Here is a 20274-nt window from a genome sequence, read left to right on the forward strand (position 1 = left end):
TGGTGTCATCTGCGTAGAGGTGGATCATGGAATCGCCCGCAGCAAGAGCAACATCATTGATATATACTGAGAAAAGAGTCGGCCCGAGAATTGAACCCTGTGGCACCCCCATAGAGACTGCCAGAGGACCGGACAGCATGCCCTCCGATTTGACACACTGAACTCTGTCTGCAAAGTAATTGGTGAACCAGGCAAGGCAGTCATCCGAAAAACCGAGGCTGTTGAGTCTGCCGATAAGAATATGGTGATTGACAGAGTCGAAAGCCTTGGCGAGGTCGATGAAGACTGCTGCACAGTACTGTCTTTTATCGATGGCGGTTATGATATTGTTTAGTACCTTGAGTGTGGCTGAGGTGCACCCGTGACCGGCTCGGAAACCAGATTGCACAGCGGAGAATGTACGGTGGGATTCGAGATGATCAGTGACCTGTTTGTTGATTTGGCTTTCGAAGACCTTAGATAGGCAGGGCAGGATGGATATAGGTCTGTAACAGTTTGGGTCCAGGGTGTCTCCCCCTTTGAAGAGGGGGATGACTGTGCCAGCTTTCCAATCCTTGGGGATCTCAGACGATATGAAAGAGGTTGAACAGGCTGGTAATAGGGGTTGCGACAATGGCGGCAGATAGTTTCAGAAAAAGCTGGTCCAGATTGTCAAGCCCAGCTGATTTGTACGGGTCCAGGTTTTGCAGCTCTTTCAGAACATCTGCTATCTGGATTTGGGTAAAGGAGAACCTGGAGAGGCTTGGGTGAGGAGCTACGGGGGGGGCGGAGCTGTTGGCCGAGGTTGGAGTAGCCAGGCGGAAGGCATGGCCAGCCGTTGAAAAGTGCTTATTGAAGTTTTCGATTTATCGGTGGAGACCGTGTTTCCTAGCCTCAGTGCAGTGGGCAGCTGGGAGGAGGTGCTCTTGTTCTCCATGGACTTCAGTGTCCCAGAACTTTTTGGAGTTGGAGCTACAGGATGCAAACTTCTGCCTGAAGAAGCTGGCCTTAGCTTTCCTGACTGACTGCGTGTATTGGTTCCTGACTTCCCTGAACAGTTGCATATCACGGGGGCTATTCGATGCTATTGCAGTCCGCCACAGGATGTTTTTGTGCTGGTCGAGGGCAGTCAGGTCTGGAGTGAACAAAGGGCTGTATCTGTTCTTGGTTCTGCATTTTTTGAACGGAGCATGCTTATCTAAAATGGTGAGGAAGTTACTTTTAAAGAATGACCATGCATCCTCAACTGACGGGATGAGGTCAATGTCCTTCCAGGATACCCGGGCCAGGTCGATTAGAAAGGCCTGCTCACAGAAGTGTTTTAGGGAGCGTTTGACAGTGATGAGGGGTGGTCGTTTGACTGCGGCTCCGTGGCGGATACAGGCGATGAGGCAGTGATCGCTGAGGTCCTGGTTGAAGACAGCGGAGGTATATTTGGAGGGCCAGTTGGTCAGGATGACGTCTATGAGGGTGCCCTTGTTTACAGAGTTAGGGTTGTACCTGGTGGGTTCCTTGATGATTTGAGTGAGATTGAGGGCATCTAGCTTAGATTGTAGGACTGCCGGGGTGTTAAGCATATCCCAGTTTAGGTCACCTAACAGAATGAACTCTGAAGCTAGATGGGGGGCGATCAATTCACAAGTGGTGTCCAGGGCACAGCTGGGAGCTGAGGGGGGTCGGTAAGCAGGCGGCAACAGTGAGAGACTTGTTTCTGGAGAGTAATTTTCAAAATTAGTAGTTCAAACTGTTTGGGTATGGACCTGGAAAGTAAGACATTACTTTGCAGGCTATCTCTGCAGTAGACTGCGACTCTGCCCCCTTTGGCAGTTCTATCTTGACGGAAGATGTTATAGTTGGGTATGGAAATCTCTGAATTTTTGGTGGCCTTCCTGAGCCAGGATTCAGACACGGCAAGGACATCAGGGTTAGCAGAGTGTGCTAAAGCAGTGAGTAAAACAAACTTAGGGAGGAGGCTTCTGATGTTGACATGCATAAAACCAAGACTTTTTCGATCACAGAAGTCAACAAATGAGGGTACCTGGGGACATGTGTGGGGGGTGGGACAAGGGAGGTAACAGGGGTATGCAGAGTGGATCTAGGGGCTCCATTGTGAACTAAAACAATGATAACTAACCTGAACAACCGTATACAAGGCATATTGACATTTGAGAGACATACAGCGAGGCATACAGTAATCACAGGTGTTGAATTGAGAAAGCTAGCTAAAAACAGTGGGCGAGGCTAATCAGCTAGCACAACAAACAGCAGGTAAAATGGCGTTGACTAGGCAACTGGGCCGACAGATAAACAAACAAGCAGAATGGAGTACCGTGATTAATGGTCAGTCCAGCGTGCGTCAGCTATGTAGCCAAGAGATCAGTGTCCAGGGGGCAGCGGTGGATGGGGCAGGGGGCTGGGCTGGCGAGTGTTATCCAGGTTTTAAAAAAAACTAATGATGACTAAATAGCTTGTAGCTAGTTAGCTGGTTAGCGTCTGGAGGTTCTTGAGTGTGTCGTAAAAATAAAATAAAAATTAAAAGTAACAGCGTTTCCGTACCACAGTGGGTGAGGCAGGTTTCCGGAAGGCATAAACAAAATAAAAATCAAAAAGAGATAAAGTGGCTTTTCAGCACCAATTAGGGTCTTGCTCGGGCACCAAATGACCTATCGAGCTGAAACTTGGGATTCGGGGTTGCCTCAGCTAGGCCTACACAATCAGAACTGGAACCGCAGCTAGACTGTAACTGTGTGTTACGTTTTTATTATGGTTTGAACAGAAGGCGTCGTGAATTTTGGGCCAGCTCTGAAGTATGTGATAGTTGGCTACTAAACGAGTTGGAAAAAGTGGGTTTGGTGTCAGTTTGTATCAGTTTGGTGTCAGAATAATATCCAATTGACTGATGGACGGTGACTTGCTGGTGACTATTGTACATTTGCAATATGTTTAAACAGTGAGGTACCATCACCAAAGTGACATTCTGAAATCAAACCTAACGAGCGATGGAAAGGAACAACTATCACTGCCCGGCCATCCTGTGTTCATCAGGCCAGTCTATTTCGCAATTCGGCAGTATTTTTGAGCATGTCAAATTTCTTATGGCATTTGGCCCCAAACAAAGTGACTTGACTTATGACTTCCTATGAATTCATATTGCAAATGTGCGTGCATAAGGCATATGTTTTGTCAAAGTAAAAAAAAAAAGTTAGGACAATAAAAGTTGACAAAAGTATTGTTTGACTTTTGAGCATGCCAAATTCCTGATGGTAAATGTCCGTGCATTTGCAATATGATTCTATAGTGAAAAAAACCTCACCAAATGGACATGATGAAATCAACACAACGAGTGATGGAAAGGAACACCTATCACTCCCCGGCCATCCCGAGTTCATCAGGCCAGTCAATTTTGCATTTCTGCGGGATTTTTAAGCATGTCAAATTTCTTATAGCATTTGGCCCCCCCAAAAAGTGACTTGACTTCCTATGAAATCATATTGCAAATGGACAAAACATATGCCTTATGCACAAGTAAAATAAAAAATAAATATATAATGAAATTGTACAAAAGTATATTCATACAGTTCTTACACATGTGTAATTGACAAAAAGATCGAAAGAATTTCGAAAAGAAAGCACTTATGGGGGTGATAAGTTGAAAGAATTCACTTTTTCAAAATGTTGTTTTTGGATGTTGACTTGTGTAGCATTTGCAATATGAAAAACCACGGTGGAGCGCGCCCGCCACCTGTTGGATTTTTAAAGTGTTACACCTGGCATGTGCCATATGGCATTTGCAATCAACTTTGAACGAAACGACGCTAATTTGAGTGGTATTGGACACCGTGTATATGGTTTGTCCAGTGCCAATGACTTCCCATTCATTTTTGTCCATTTCAGGGGGGTGTTCCCTTACATGGTCCAAGCACACAAAGACAGTTGTGAAGATGGCACAACAAAACATATTCCCCCTCAGGAGACTGAAAATATTTGGCATGGGTCCTCAGATCCTCAAAAGGTTCTACAGCTGCATCATTGAGAGCATGTTGCATCACTGGTTGCATCACCGCCTGGTGCAAACGGTAGTGCGTACGGCCCAGAACATCACTGGGGCCAAGCTTCCTGCCACCCAGAACCTATATACTATGCATGGTCAGAGGAAGGCTCTAAAAATTCAGACTCCAGCCAACCAAGTCATGGACTTCTCTCTGCTACTGCACGGCAAGCAGTTATTTTGCTTATTGCCCATTACAGCTCGATTGCAGACTTAGTGCCAGCATCGGTTTGTGGTGGTAAGTAGACTGAGACAGAAAGTTGAATAAACTATCTTGGTAAATAGCATAGTTTACATCACGTGTCAAACTCATTCCATGGAGTGTTTGTTCCTTCCCTGTACTTGATTGATGAGTTAAGGTCACTAATTAGTAAGGAATGCACCTCACCTGGTTGTCTAGTTTTTCCCCTTTCAAATAAGACCCAGCTGACACTAGGCCCTCCATGGAAAGTTTGACCCCCCCCCCCCGAAGTTACCCAACGCAGTATAGAGTAGAATAAACAGCTCGACGTTCTCGTTCAGCCACTAGTTGGAGAAAAATATTACATTGATAGTGTGGAGTGCAGCTCATCCAGTTTATTCTCCAGTGATTGAATGTTATAACAGAGGTTCAAGGTGGTTTATCCACTCGTCAGGTATCCTGTACACCGGCCCCTAAATTTGCCTCTTCCTCCAAATGACAGATTTGGGCCTGGTCCATTTCTAAGTGGCACCTTGTGTATTCTACTATTCAAACTTTTAACATTAACCTCTAGCGTCGAGCAATCCCGTATCCAGGAGTGTAATCATAGCCACAAGCTCATTACCATAACGCAACGTTTCCTATTCATTAAAATCGCAAATTAAATGAAATAAATATATTGAAACACAAGCTTAACCTTTTAACAACACTGTCATCTCAGATTTTCAAAATATGCTTTAACCAAAGCTACACAAGCATTTGTGTAAGAGTATTGATAGCCTAGCCTAGCATTCAGCAGGCAACATTTTCACAAAAGCATTCAAATAAAATAATTTACCTTTGAAGAACTTCGGATGTTTTCAATGACGACTCTCTGTGAGATGGCAAATGTTCATTTTTTTCCAAAAATATTATTTGTAAGAGAGCTCAGTTTTGTTCATCACATTTGGCTAAGAAAATAAAACGAAAATGCACTTTCAACGCCAAACTTTTTTCCAAATTAGCTCCATATTATCGACAAACATGGCAAACGTTGTTTAGAATCAATCCTCAAGGTGTTTTTCACATTCTATTCGATGAAAAATAATTCCTGGCAGTCGGTTTGTCATCAGAGGCAAACGGAAAAATGCTGCAGCTGGAGATTACGGAGGACACAAAGCGACCACCTGGTAAATGTTGTCTCTTATGGTCAATTTTCCAATGATATGCCTACAAATACGTCACAATGCTGCAGACACCTTGGGGAAAACGTGAAAAAGGTAAGCTGACTCCTAGCTCCTCCACAGCCATATAAGGAGTCATTGCCATGAGGCGGTTTTAAAAAATGCGGCACCTCCTGATTGTATTTTTATGTTTTTTTTCTGTAACATTAGTTCTGCGGCACTCAGACTATCTTTGCAGTTTTGGAAACGTCAGTTTTATTTCCAAAGCTGTCAATTATATGCATAGTCGAGCATCTTTTCGTGACAAAATATCTAGTTTAAAACGGAAATGTTTTTCATCCCAAAATTAAAATAGCGCCCCCTATATCGAAGAAGTTAAGTTGAGACCCTGACTGAGTTGGATTATGTCTGGAGCCTGCCCTGGACACTAGGTATGTAGAGTTGTGATGTGGTTCCCCCTCTGCTCTCAGGACAATATGGGGTTAGAAGTCTAGTCTGTGATTGGCTGACAGGCCAGCTGTACTGGACCAACCAGAAGACCCGGTCTATTCATGTTGGGGCAGCTGATGGGAGTGGATTTGCAACGGTCTTGGCCAAGAACATAGACCCGTTGGAGCTGGTCCTTCTTCCCATTGAAAGGTTGGATCATGTTAATATTTGTGGTTCTTTTGATCAGTGGTTGGGGCATTTATCGCAACGATTTGTCATGTTTCTCCTTTACTTTGCAGCTTGTTGTTTTGGATCAACAAAGGTCCAGGTGATAAAATTACTCTGGAGAGATCTGGGATGGATGGGATAAAGCAGGAATCTCTGGTGGTCCTCACTGCACAGGCTCCACGGAGTCTGACCCTGGACGTTACAGCTAGGAGGCTGTACTGGATGAGTGATTTTAAAAAGGTTCATGATATAGTCCAGCTATAAGCAATAGTACTGCTTGTCTGTCCACAGCAATTAACATATAGCCAAGGTAGAACCAATTGTTTTTATTCTTTCTCAGTCCATAGAGACTGTGCGAGTGGATGGGAGTGGTCGCTACAGCTTTCTGGAGTTCTTCAAGAGGAGACCAGCTCAGAGCCTGGCGGTGTTTGAGAGGTGGTTCTACTGGACAGATCAGATGGGTCTGTGGCGCTCCCCTCAGGACCGACCTAATAAGAAGACCTTTATTCAGAGGACAACACTCCTTGTCCTAGAGGCATACCATGAACAACAGCAGCCAAAAGGTATGGGGTATATCATGCTAACTCTAAAGGCATGGGGCATATCAAATAACATGTTCGAGTGGCAGGTAGGCTAGTGGTTAGTATTGGGCCAGTAACCGAAAGGTTGCTAGATCGAATCCCCGAGCTGACAAGGTAAAAGTGTAATTCTGCCCCTGAACAAGGCAGTTAACCCACTCTTCCTAGGCCGCCATTGTAAATAAGAATTTGTTCTTAACTGACTTGCCTAGTTAAATAAAATGTAATGTAAAATGTTCCTGGTATAACTCGGGCAGTTGTTGTTGCCATCCTGTACCTGTCCCGTAGGTGTGATGTTCGGATGTACCGATCCTGTGCAGGTGTTGCACGTGGTCTGCCACTGCGAGGACGATCTGTCCATCCTGTTTCCCTGTAACGCTTTCTTAGGTGTCTCACAGTAAAACCATGACAATGTATTGCCCTGGCCACATCTGCTGTCCTCATGCCTCCTTGCAACATGCCTAAGGCACATTCACGCAGATGAGTAGGGACCCTGGGCATCTTTCTTTTGGTGTTTTTCAGAGTCAATAGAAAGGCTTCTTTAGTGTCCTAAGAACACAGGAGTGATCGTTGCAGATAATGGGCCTCTGTACGCCTATGTAGATACTCCATTAAAAATCAGCCGTTTCCAGCTACAATAGTCATTTACAAAATTAACAATGTCTACACTGTATTTCTGATCAATTTGATGTTATTTTAATTGACAATGTGCTTTTCTATCAAACAAGGACATTTCGAAGTGACCCCAAACGTTTGTATTTGGATGTGTAGTGTCAGTGCTTGTTGCTGGTATGTCATGCCCAAGTTCGAATATTGTCAATGAGAATAATCATTGAAGATTTGGCAATATCAGTCGGTTTTGGTGATTGAACTATCTGATTCAATGTATGATGGAGCAGAGTTTGCCTTTAATTTGTCACAATGCGCCAAATATAACAGACCTTACAGTGAAATGCTTACTTACAAGCCCTTAACCAACAATACAGTTAAAGAAATATAATTAAATGTAAATAGTCCGGGTGGCCATTTGATTATTTCTTCAGTTGTCTTATGGCTTGGGGGTAGAAGCTGTTAATGAGCCTTTTGGACCTAGACTTGGTGGCGGCGCTCCGGTACTGCTGTAGTAGAGAACAATCTGACTTGGTCCTTCTGTAGCTCAGTTGGTAGAGCATGGCGCTTGTAACGCCAGGGTAGTGAGTTCGATCCCCGGGACCACCCATACGTAGAATGTATGCACACATGACTGTAAGTCGCTTTGAATAAAAGTGTCTGCTAAATGGCATTTATTATTATATATTACTTGGGTGACTGGATCAATGACATATTTTTTTTTTGCCTTCCTCCGACACCGGCTTGTATATAGGTCCTGGATGGCAGGAAGTTTGGCCCCAGTGATTTACTGGGCTGTAAGCACTACCCTCTGTAGCTCCTTATAGAGAAGTTGCCATACCAGGTGGTGATGCAACTGGTCAGGAGGCTCTCAATGGTGCAGGTGGATCGCTTTTTGAGGATCTGGGGACCCATTCCAAATCTTTTCAGTATCTTGGAGGAAATGGCATTGTTGTGACTTCTTCACGACTGTCTTGGTGTTTTTGGACCATGTTAGTTTGGTGATGGACACCAAGGAATTGGAACTCTCGACCCGCTCCACTACAACCCTGTCTGTGAATGGTGTCATGTTCGGCCTTCCTTTCATTGTAGTCCACGATCCGCTCCTTTGTTTTGCTCAAGTTGAGGGAGAGGTTGTATTCCTGGCACCACACTGCTCGGTCTGACGACCTCCCTATCAGCCTTCTCATTGTCGCTGATCAGGTCTACCACTTGTGAAGTCGGCATACTTATTGCTGGTGTTGGAGTCGTGCTTTGTCATGCGGTTGTGGTTGAACAGTGAGTACAGGAGGGGACTGAGCATGAACACCTGAGGGGCACCAGTGTTGAGGATCAGCGTGGCAGATGTGGTGTTGCCTACACTTACCACCTGGGGGCGGCCCGTCAGGAAGTCCAGGATCCAGTTGCAGGGGGAGGTGTTTAGTACCAGGGTCCTTAGCTCAGTGAGGAGTTTTGAGGGCACAAAGGTGAATGCTGAGCTGTAGTCAACGAAGAACATTCAAACATAGGAGTTCCTTTTGTCCAGGTGGCAAAGGGCAGTGTGGAGTGCGATTGAGATTGCATCATCTGTTGTGGCGGTTTGGAGTGGGTCTACGGTTTCCGGGATAATTGTTTTGAGTCATGACCAGCCTTTCAAAGCACTTCATGGCTACTGATGTGAGTTACGGGTCGAAAGTCATTTAGGCAGGCTACCTTCACTTTCTTGGACACACTGACTTGTGACTGACTTGTGGTCTGCATGAAACGTAAGTATTAGACTTGGTCAGGGAGTGGTTGTTACAGATTGTGTGATCACGCTCTCTGTAGCAGATGTGAGAAAGACCTTTACTTCTTGACGCTACCCATCCCTTTAGCGGGATAATTGTCATCAACAACTGCTGAATAGTATAGCGCCACATTCACATAATATTACTAAAAAAATATATATTCATGAAATCACAAGTGCAATATTGCAAAACACAATTTAGCCTTTTGTTAATCTACCTGTCTCAGATTTTGAAATTATGCTTCACAGCGAAAGCAATCCAAGCTTTTGTCTAAGTTTATTGATCGCATGACAAAACAAAAGTTTTAAAACATTACTTAGCATCAGGTAGCTTGGTCACAAATCAGAAAAGCAATCAAATTAATTGTTTACCTTTGATCTTCGGGTGTTTTCACTCACGAGACTCCCAGTTACACAACAAATGTTCCTTTTGTTCCATAAAGATTATTTTTATATCCGAAATCCACAGGAAAGAGTGGTCACGTCAACACAGACGGAAAATCCAAATGGTCTCCATAATGTCCACAGAAATATGTCAAACGTTTCTTATCATTCCTCAGGTAGTTTTTAAAATATATATTCGATAATATATCAACCGAGTGTAGGTTTTTCAATAACTGCGGGAGGAACAATGGCGGCTTTACTCAGTTGCGCAAAAACTCAGAGCCCCCACCTATCCACTTACGCAATGTGATCTTTCACTCATTTTTCAAAATAATAATAATAAATAAAGGGGAATCTGGTTGATCTCCCTTTAAATGGAGGATAGGCATGCATAGGAACAGAAGGGTTTCAAAATTAGAGGCACTTCCCGATTGGATTTTCCTCAGGGGTTCGCCTGCAATAACAGTTCTGTTATACTCAAAATATTTTTCAGTTTTGGAAACTTTAGTGTTTTCTATCCAATCTGTCAATTATATGCATATTCTAGCATCTAGTCCTAAGAAATAGGCAGTTTGCTATGGAAACTTTTAAAAATACTGCCCACTATCTTCAAGAGGTTAACCTTTTGCGATGCGCAAACCCGTATCCGGGAGCGTAATCATAGCCTCAAATGCATTAGCATAACGCAACGGACATAAATACCCCTATAAACTTTTCCGATTCATGAAAATCGCAAATGAAATGAAATAAATATATTCAAACACAAGCTTAGCCTTTTGTTAACAACACTGTCATCTCAGATTTTCAAAATATGCGTTACAGCCAACTCTAGACAAGCATTTGTAAGTTTATCATGGCATAATGCTATGCTAGGCTCTGCTGGCAGCAGGCAACATTTTCACAAATAAGAAAAGCAACCAAATTAAATTTACCTGAAGAACTTCAGATGCTTTCACTCATGAGACTTCCAGTTAGATAGCAAATGTTCCTTTTTGAAAAAATATAATTTTTGTAGGTGAAATAGCTCCCGTTTGTTCATCATGCTTGGCTGAGATATCGACGCTAAAATGCTACAACTATAATGCCGAACTTTTCAAAATTTGCTCCATAATATCGAGAAACACTGCAAACGTTGTTTAGGATCCATCTTCAAGGTGTTTTTAACAAATATATTCGATAATATATCCGAGGCAGTTGGTTTCTCATAAGAAGCGATTGGAAAAATGGCTACCTCAGTATTTTACGGTTTTAAGGTTTTCTGCGGGAGACACCATGTGACCACATGCCATATGGTCCCTTACAGCCATTCTTCAAGGGAAATGCCTAAAAGGACGTCACAATGCTGTAGACACCTTGGGGAAAACGTGGAAAACGTAAGCTCATTCGTAGCTCATTCACAGCCATATAAGGAGTCATTGGCATGAGGCGGTTTCAAGAAATGCGGCACTTACTGGTTGGATTTTTATCTGGGTTTCGCCTGTAACATCATTTCTGTGGCACTGACAGACAATATCTTTGCAGTTTTGGAAACGTCTGTCTTTCCAAAGCTGTCAATTATATGCATAGTCGAGCATCTTTTCGTGACAAATTATCTAGTTTAAAACGGGAACGTTTTTCATACTAAAAATTAAAATAGCGCCCCCTAAATCCAACTGGTTAAATGACACCTGAACCACGTCAGTTGAATTGTATTCAATGTTTAGTTCACATCCCAATATTACACTTTATATGCATCATAGACAGTCTAACTAAAACTGTTTAACATAGTAACATTGGGTTTTTGTTTATTAAAAAATCATGTATATTAATGTTCCACTGAGGCCAAAGAGGGCACTTTAGCTCATTGACTGCAGAAAAGGGTTGTTTCAAGTAATCATCTGGTGAGTATCACTGTTTTTTTAATGTGTTTTTAGGTTTTTGCTCAATCTGATTGGGTGGGCGTGGCCTGGCCCCCTGATGCATGTGGCTCATGACTGAATTGCACGTCACAAATGGCTTACTAATCAAGACTTCGGACCAAACTTTATTATTACCATTGATGTCCTTCCAACATCATGAACCTGTCGCACTCTGAAGGTCTCGGTCCAATGGGTTCGCCCCTACTCGAACAGGTCTATAATAAATAGAAAAGCTGCTAAGATATTCATGTTTCAAGAAAGGAGTGTGTGTGGCCTGGCGAAGCAGTTTTATCTACTGACAATGGAAGCTGATAATTATTTCGAAGAAATGTACGAGTCTTCACTGTTGGAAACTGAGCCAAATGGCCGCAATACATATCAGCGACATTCCTTCTACTATATTGCACTCACCCTGGAGGTATGGGGCGTATCGCGCTCACCCTGGAGGTATGGGGCGTATCGCGCTCACCCTGGAGGTATGGGGCGTATCGCGCTCACCCTGGAGGTATGGGGCGTATCGCGCTCACCCTGGAGGTATGGGGCGTATCGCGCTCACCCTGGAGGTATGGGGCGTATCGCGCTCACCCTGGAGGTATGGGGCGTATCGCGCTCACCCTGGAGGTATGGGGCGTATCGCGCTCACCCTGGAGGTATGGGGCGTATCGCGCTCACCCTGGAGGTATGGGGGTATGGGGCGTATCGCGCTCACCCTGGAGGTATGGGGCGTATCGCGCTCACCCTGGAGGTATGGGGCGTATCGCGCTCACCCTGGAGGTATGGGGCGTATCGCGCTCACCCTGGAGGTATGGGGCGTATCGCGCTCACCCTGGAGGTATGTACCCTGGGGCGTATCGCGCTCACCCTGGAGGTATGGGGCGTATCGCGCTCACCCTGGAGGTATGGGGCGTATCGCGCTCACCCTGGAGGTATGGGGCGTATCGCGCTCACCCTGGAGGTATGGGGCGTATCGCGCTCACCCTGGAGGTATGGGGCGTATCGCGCTCACCCTGGAGGTATTTTATTCAACTTTTTTGATGCACCCATCCTGTTAGCGCGATTGTTTTCGTCAACATCTGCTGAATTGCAGGGCGCCAAATAAAAATTGGTGCATTCACCTTATGACATCCAGTGGAACAGCCACTTTACAATAGTGCATCTAAATCTTTTAAGGGGGGTGCGAAGGATTACTTTATCCTATCCTAGGTATTCCTTAAAGAGGTGGGGTTTCAGGTGTCTCCGGAAGGTGGTGATTGACTCCGCTGTCCTGGCATCGTGAGGGAGTTTGTTCCACCATTGGGGGGCCAGAGCAGCGAACAGTTTTGACTGGGCTGAGCGGGAACTGTACTTCCTCAGTGGTAGGGAGGCGAGCAGGCCAGAGTTGGATGAACGCAGTGCCCTTGTTTGGGTGTAGGGCCTGATCAGAGCCTGGAGGTACTGAGGTGCCGTTCCCCTCACAGCTCCGTAGGCAAGCACCATGGTCTTGTAGCGGATGCGAGCTTCAACTGGAAGCCAGTGGAGAGAGCGGAGGAGCGGGGTGACGTGAGAGAACTTGGTAAGGTTGAACACCAGACGGGCTGCGGCGTTCTGGATGAGTTATAGGGGTTTAATGGCACAGGCAGGGAGCCCAGCCAACAGCGAGTTGCAGTAATCCAGACGGGAGATGACAAGTGCCTGGATTAGGACCTGCGCCGCTTCCTGTGTGAGGCAGGGTCGTACTCTGCGGATGTTGTAGAGCATGAACCTACAGGAACGGGCCACCGCCTTGATGTTAGTTGAGAACGACAGGGTGTTGTCCAGGATCACGCCAAGGTTCTTAGCGCTCTGGGAGGAGGACACAATGGAGTTGTCAACCGTGATGGCGAGATCATGGAACGGGCAGTCCTTCCCCGGGAGGAAGAGCAGCTCCGTCTTGCCGAGGTTCAGCTTGAGGTGGTGATCCGTCATCCACACTGATATGTCTGCCAGACATGCAGAGATGCGATTTGCCACCTGGTCATCAGAAGGGGGAAAGGAGAAGATTAATTGTGTCGTCTGCATAGCAATGATAGGAGAGACCATGTGAGGTTATGACAGAGCCAAGTGACTTGGTGTATAGCGAGAATAGGAGAGGGCCTAGAACAGAGCCCTGGGGGACACCAGTGGTGAGAGCGCGTGGTGAGGAGACAGATTCTCGCCACGCCACCTGGTAGGAGCGACCTGTCAGGTAGGATGCAATCCAAGCGTGGGCCGCGCCGGAGATGCCCAACTCGGAGAGGGTGGAGTGGAGGATCTGATGGTTCACAGTATCGAAGGCAGCCGATAGGTCTAGAAGGATGAGAGCAGAGGAGAGAGAGTTAGCTTTAGCGGTGCGGAGCGCCTCCGTGATACAGAGAAGAGCAGTCTCAGTTGAATGACTAGTCTTGAAACCTGACTGATTTGGATCAAGAAGGTCATTCTGAGAGATAGCGGGAGAGCTGGCCAAGGACGGCACGTTCAAGAGTTTTGGAGAGAAAAGAAAGAAGGGATACTGGTCTGTAGTTGTTGACATCGGAGGGATAGTGTAGGTTTTTTCAGAAGGGGTGCAACTCTCGCTCTCTTGAAGACTGAAGGGACGTAGCCAGCGGTCAGGGATGAGTTGATGAGCGAGGTGAGGTAAGGGAGAAGATCTCCGGAAATGGTCTGGAGAAGAGAGGAGGGGTAGGGTCAAGCGGGCAGGTTGTTGGGCGGCCGGCCGTCACAAGACGCGAGATTTCATCTGGAGAGAGGGGAGAAAGAGGTCAGAGCACAGGGTAGGGCAGTGTGAGCAGAACCAGCGGTGTCGTTTGACTTAGCAAACGAGGATCGGATGTCGTCGACCTTCTTTTCAAAATGGTTGACGAAGTCATCTGCAGAGAGGGAGGAGGGGGGGAGGATTCAGGAGGGAGGAGAAGGTGGCAAAGAGCTTCCTAGGGTTAGAGGCAGATGCTTGGAATTTAGAGTGGTAGAAAGTGGCTTTAGCAGCAGAGACAGAGGAGGAAAATGTAGAGAGGAGGGAGTGAAAGGATGCCAGGTCCGCAGGGAGGCGAGTTTTCCTTCATTTCTGCTCGGCTGCCCGGAGCCCTGTTCTGTGAGCTCGCAATGAGTCGTCGAGCCACGGAGCGGGAGGGGAGGACCGAGCCGGCCTGGAGGATAGGGGACATAGAGAGTCAAAGGATGCAGAAAGGGAGGAGAGGAGGGTTGAGGAGGCAGAATCAGGAGATAGGTTTGAGAAGGTTTGAGCAGAGGGAAGAGATGATAGGATGGAAGAGGAGAGAGTAGCGGGGGAGAGAGAGCGAAGGTTGGGACGGCGCGATACCATCCGAGTAGGGGCAGTGTGGGAAGTGTTGGATGAGAGCGAGAGGGAAAAGGATACAAGGTAGTGGTCGGAGACTTGGAGGGGAGTTGCAATGAGGTTAGTGGAAGAACAGCATCTAGTAAAGATGAGGTCGAGCGTATTGCCTGCCTTGTGAGTAGGGGGGGAAGGTGAGAGGGTGAGGTCAAAAGAGGAGAGGAGTGGAAAGGAGGCAGAGAGGAATGAGTCAAAGGTAGACGTGGGGAGGTTAGTCGCCCAGAACTGTGAGAGGTGAGCCGTCCTCAGGAAAGGAGCTTATCAAGGCATCAATCTCATTGATGAACTCTCCGAGGGAACCTGGAGGGCGATAAATGATAAGGATGTTAAGCTTGAAAGGGCTGGTAACTGTGACAGCATGGAACATGGAATTCAAAGGAGGCGATAGACAGATGGGTAAGGGGAGAAAGAGAGAATGACCACTTGGGAGAGATGAGGATCCCGGTGCCACCACCCCGCTGACCAGAAGCTCTCGGGGTGTGCGAGAACACGTGGGCGGACGAAGAGAGAGCAGCAGGAGTAGCAGTGTTATCTGTGGTGATCCATGTTTCCGTCAGTGCCAAGAAGTCGAGGGACTGGAGGGAGGCATAGGCTGAGATGAACTCTGCCTTGTTGGCCGCAGATCGGCAGTTCCAGAGGCTACCGGAGACCTGGAACTCCACGTGGGTCGTGCGCGCTGGGACCACCAGATTAGGGTGGCCGCGGCCACGCTGTGTGGAGCGTTTGTATGGTCTGTGCAGAGAGGAGAGAACAGGGATAGACAGACACATAGTTGACCGGCTACAGAAGAGGCTACGCTAATGCAAAGGAGATTGGAATGACAAGTGGACTACACGTCTCGAATGTTCAGAAAGTTAAGCTTACGTAGCAAGAATCTTATTGACTAAAATGATTAAAATGATACAGTACTGCTGAAGTAGGCTAGCTGGCAGTGGCTGCGTTGTTGACACTACACTAATCAAGTCGTTCCGTTGAGCGTAATAGTTTCTACAGTGCTGCTATTCGGGGGCTAGCTGGATAGCTAGCAGTGTTGATTACGTTGCATTAAAAGAACGACAATAGCTGGCTAGCTAACCTAGAAAATCACTCTAGTCTACACAATTATCTTTGATACAAAGACGGCTATGTAGCTAGCTACGATCAAACAAATCAAACCGTTGTACTGTAATGAAATGAAATGAAAATGTGATACTACCTAAAATATTTAATTTTCATGAAATCACAAGTGCAATATAGCGAAACACTGCTTAGCTTGTTAAGTTATTCCACCTGGCATGTCGGATTTTAAAAAATCTTTAGAGCAAAATCTATCCAAGTGTTTGTTAGGACATCTCTCTCAGCAGACAACATTAAACAGCTAGCAGCAAAGTAGATTGGTCAGAAAAGCAATAAAATGAATCACTTACCTTTGATCTTTGGCTGTTTGCAGTCAAGAGACTCCGTTACACCAATGTTCCTTTTGTTCCATAAAGATTATTTTTATATCCAAAATATCTCCATTTGGTTGGCGCGGTATGTTCAGAAATCAACAGGCTCGAGCCGTCACGATGGGCCAGACAAATCCAAATAGTATCCGTAAAGTTTGTAGAAACATGTCAAAAGTTTTATACTCAAGCCTCAGGTTGTTTTACAATATATAATCGATAATAATTCAACCGGGACTGTAAGCTTCAATAGGAGAGCGAGAAATGTATACTCCAAGCTGTTGCGCATGCAAAACGCTGCTGGCACCCAGCCATACAATGACACGATGTGATCTTTCTCGATCATTTGATAACTGGTTGATGTCCCTTTTAAATGGAGCGAAGGCAGGCAATGGAAAAGAGCTTTCAGGAAAAACAGCACTTCCGGTTTAGATTTTCCTAAGGTTTTCACCTGCATTGTCAGTTATACTCAAACAATATTATGACAGTTTTGGAAACTTTAGTGTTTTCTATCCTAATCTGACAATTACATGCATTTTCTAGATTCTGGGCCTGAGAAATAGGCAGTTTCATTTGGGTATGTTTTTCATCCAAACATCAAAATAATGCCCCCTACACTAAGAGGTTAGCTACCTTGTTCAGTGGCAGAATGACAGATTTTACTTTGTCAGCTCGGGATTCGAACTACCAACCATTAGGTTACTGGCCCAACGCTCTAGCCACTAGGCGACCTACCGCCCCAATGGGGCATATCACACTTACTCTGGAGGTATGGGTCATATCATGCGAAGGCTAACATCTTTGTTGTAGGAGAACTCCTTGTTATTTTTTAAATTTTGTTTTTAAGCTCCATCAGCCTGTGTAAAGTCTGGCTGCCAGCTCTGCATGCTGACTCTGGACCTGCCTGCTGGGTTCACCTGTACCTGTCCTGATGACAAACTGCTCATGGCAGATGGCTCATGTGAATGTATGATTACCATGTATTACAGAATTCTAACCCTGTTTCTTTCTCTGCTAGTTCTGGCACTTTGGAGCATCTGAGCAATGTACTTGTTATTCTATCACACAGATCCCAGGTTTGCTTATGCAACATCCACAACACTGAACCTGTTTGAGTTGAAAGGGAAGGAGCTGATCAAGACAAAACTGCTGACTACGGATGACGTCATGGAGTCTTTTGACATCGACTGGAGGGGGGACTGGGTCTACTGGGCGAACAGCACTGGTCATGTGATGCGCTGGAACCTCAATACCAGCCAAACAGAGACTGTCCCTACGCTGAGACCAGGTACATGTTTTACTCTCCCAACCAGAAATCAGGTACATTTAATGGAGCCATATTGTACAGGTTTAGTGTTTGTGTGCATATATGCATGTACACTGAACAAATGTATAAACGCAACATGTAAAGTCTGTCCTATATGTCATGGCTATGCCGGATCAAGTGATATGAGAATGTATTTTGGGATAAACTCATTGATTGGCTGGGTCTATCCCCTCTCAGGCCCACCAATGGCTGCATCCCTGCACACCCATATGAAATCCATAGATTAGGGAATGATGCATTTGACTGACTGATTTCTTTATGAACTGTAACACGGTAAAATCTTAAATTTTAAAGAAATTGGCTGGTATTTTTTGGCTTGTAAATTGGCTGGTAAATTTTGTATTTTTTGTTTCTCTGCCAATCATATATCTATATCAAACATTAGGAACGCCTTCCGAATATTGAGTTATGTTGGTCCATTCCCTCTCCTAGCCTGTTCTGGTCCAGTATATTCATGTTGTGCTGTCCTTGCCTCCTAGCCTGCGTGGTGTCAGTAGACCAGAAGATGAGAAATCTGTACTGGCTGTCATGTGATGAAGCCTGTGTTGGCGTCACTAACATGGATCAGGGTTACCCACGGAGACTGTACCAGTCAGGCAGTGAGGTAAGAGATGTTTATCTGGACTGGCAGCGGGGGAGGCTGTACTTGCTGGAGGCTGGCTGGATCCTATCCATGAGACTACCAGGAGGAAACCCTAGGAAAGTCCTGAGAGTGGAGGGACACGTCGCTGGGCGCATTGTTTTGGACCTACAATCTAACACACTGCTCTGGAACACAGAGGGGGATGGTCAGTATTACTTACTGCAATATTATCTTTAACAGTGATTCTGTCTCCTATAATGCTTTTTCTTGTGCTCCTCGGTGTTGAGCTGGTCATCAAATCAAATCAAATGTATTTATATAGCCCTTCGTACATCAGCTGATATCTCAAAGTGCTGTACAGAAATCCAGCCTAAAACCCCAAACAGCAAACAATGCAGGTGTAAAAGCACGGTGGCTAGGAAAAACTCCCTAGAAAGGCCAAAACCTAGGAAGAAACCTAGAGAGGAACCGGGCTATGTGGGGTGGCCAGTCCTCTTCTGGCTGTGCCGGGTAGCAGAACATGACCAAGATGTTCAAATGTTCATAAATGACCAGCATGGTCAAATAATAATAAGGCAGAACAGTTGAAACTGGAGCAGCAGCACAGTCAGGTGGACTGGGGACAGCAAGGAGCCATCATGTCAGGTAGTCCTGGGGCACGGTCCTAGGGCTCAGGTCCTCAGAGAGGGAAAGAAAGAGAATTAGAGAGAGCATATGTGGGGTGGCCAGTCCTCTTCTGGCTGTGCCGGGTGGAGATTATAACAGAACGTGGCCAAGATGTTCAAATGTTCATAAATGACCAGCATGGTTGAATAATAAGGCAGAACAGTTGAAACTGGAGCAGGAGCATGGCCAGGTGGACTGGGGACAGCAAGGAGTCCTCATGTCAGGTAGTCCTGGGACATGGTCCTAGGGCCCAGGCCAGTTGAAACTGGAGCAGCAGCATGGCCAGGTGGACTGGGGACAGCAAGGAGTCATCATGTCAGGTAGTCCTGGGGCATGGTCCTAGGGCTCAGGTCCTCCGAGAGAGAAAGAAAGAGAGAAGGAGAGAATTAGAGAACGCACACTTAGATTCACACAGGACACCTGAATAGGACAGGAGAAGTACTCCAGATAAACAAACTGACCCTAGCCCCCCGACACATAAACTACTGCAGCATAAATACTGGAGGCTGAGACAGGAGGGGTCAGGAGACACTGTGGCCCCATCCGAGGACACCCCGGACAGGGCCAAACAGGAAGGATATAACCCCACCCACTTTGCCAAAGCACAGCCCCCACACCACTAGAGGGAAATCTTCAACCACCAACTTACCATCCTGAGACAAGGCCGAGTATAGCCCACAAAGATCTCCGACACGGTACAAACCAAGGGGGGGGGGACCCAGACAAGCCGACCACAACAGTGAATCAACCCACCCAGGTGACGCACCCCCCCCAGGGACGGCACGAGAGAGCCCCAGCAAGCCAGTGACTCAGCCCCCGTAACAGGGTTAGAGGCAGAGAATCCCAATGGAAAGAGGGGAACCGGCCAGGCAGAGACAGCAAGGGCGGTTCGTTGCTCCAGAGCCTTTCCGTTCACCTTCCCACTCCTGGGCCAGACTACACTCAATCATATGACCCACTGAAGAGATGAGTCTTCAGTAAAGACTTAAAGGTTGAGACCGAGTTTGCGTCTCTGACATGGGTAGGCAGACCGTTCCATAAAAATGGAGCTCTATAGGAGAAAGCCCTGCCTCCAGCTGTTTGCTTAGAAATTCTAGGGACAATTAGGAGGCCTGCGTCTTGTGACCGTAGCGTACGTGTAGGTATGTACGGCAGGACCAAATCAGAGAGGTAGGTAGGAGCAAGCCCATGTAATGCTTTGTAGGTTAGCAGTAAAACCTTGAAATCAGCCCTTGCTTTGACAGGAAGCCAGTGTAGAGAGGCTAGCACTGGAGTAATATGATCAAATTTTTTGGTTCTAGTCAGGATTCTAGCAGCCGTATTTAGCACTAACTGAAGTTTATTTAGTGCTTTATCCGGGTAGCCGGAAAATAGAGCATTGCAGTAGTCTAACCTAGAAGTGACAAAAGCATGGATTAATTTTTCTGCATCATTTTTGGACAGAAAGTTTCTGATTTTTGCAATGTTACGTAGATGGAAAAAAGCTGTCCTCGAAATGGTCTTGATATGTTCTTCAAAAGAGAGATCAGGGTCCAGAGTAACGCCGAGGTCCTTCAGTTTTATTTGAGACGACTGTACAACCTTTAAGATTAATTGTCAGATTCAACAGAAGATCTCTTTGTTTCTTGGGACCTAGAACAATCATCTCTGTTTTGTCCGAGTTTTT

At 46.0% G+C, this 20274-nt stretch overlaps 1 protein-coding gene across 8 annotated transcripts in view; it reads left to right on the forward strand.

Annotated features, from left to right (window-relative positions):
• LOC123989585 (low-density lipoprotein receptor-related protein 2-like) overlaps positions 1-20274 on the forward strand; it is a 112719-nt gene that overhangs the window by 14150 nt on the left and 78295 nt on the right. For all 8 annotated transcript variants that reach the window (XM_046290706.1, XM_046290707.1, XM_046290712.1 and 5 more), the window contains exons 8-13: positions 5842-6010; positions 6100-6268; positions 6369-6591; positions 16880-16999; positions 17102-17320; positions 17839-18147. In XM_046290706.1, coding sequence (XP_046146662.1) covers positions 5842-6010; positions 6100-6268; positions 6369-6591; positions 16880-16999; positions 17102-17320; positions 17839-18147 — 1209 coding nt within the window. The remainder of the gene's footprint in view (positions 1-5841; positions 6011-6099; positions 6269-6368; positions 6592-16879; positions 17000-17101; positions 17321-17838; positions 18148-20274) is intronic.

Source organism: Oncorhynchus gorbuscha, linkage group LG11 (genome assembly GCF_021184085.1).
Source record: "Oncorhynchus gorbuscha isolate QuinsamMale2020 ecotype Even-year linkage group LG11, OgorEven_v1.0, whole genome shotgun sequence".
NCBI classification, from domain to species: domain Eukaryota; kingdom Metazoa; phylum Chordata; class Actinopteri; order Salmoniformes; family Salmonidae; genus Oncorhynchus; species Oncorhynchus gorbuscha.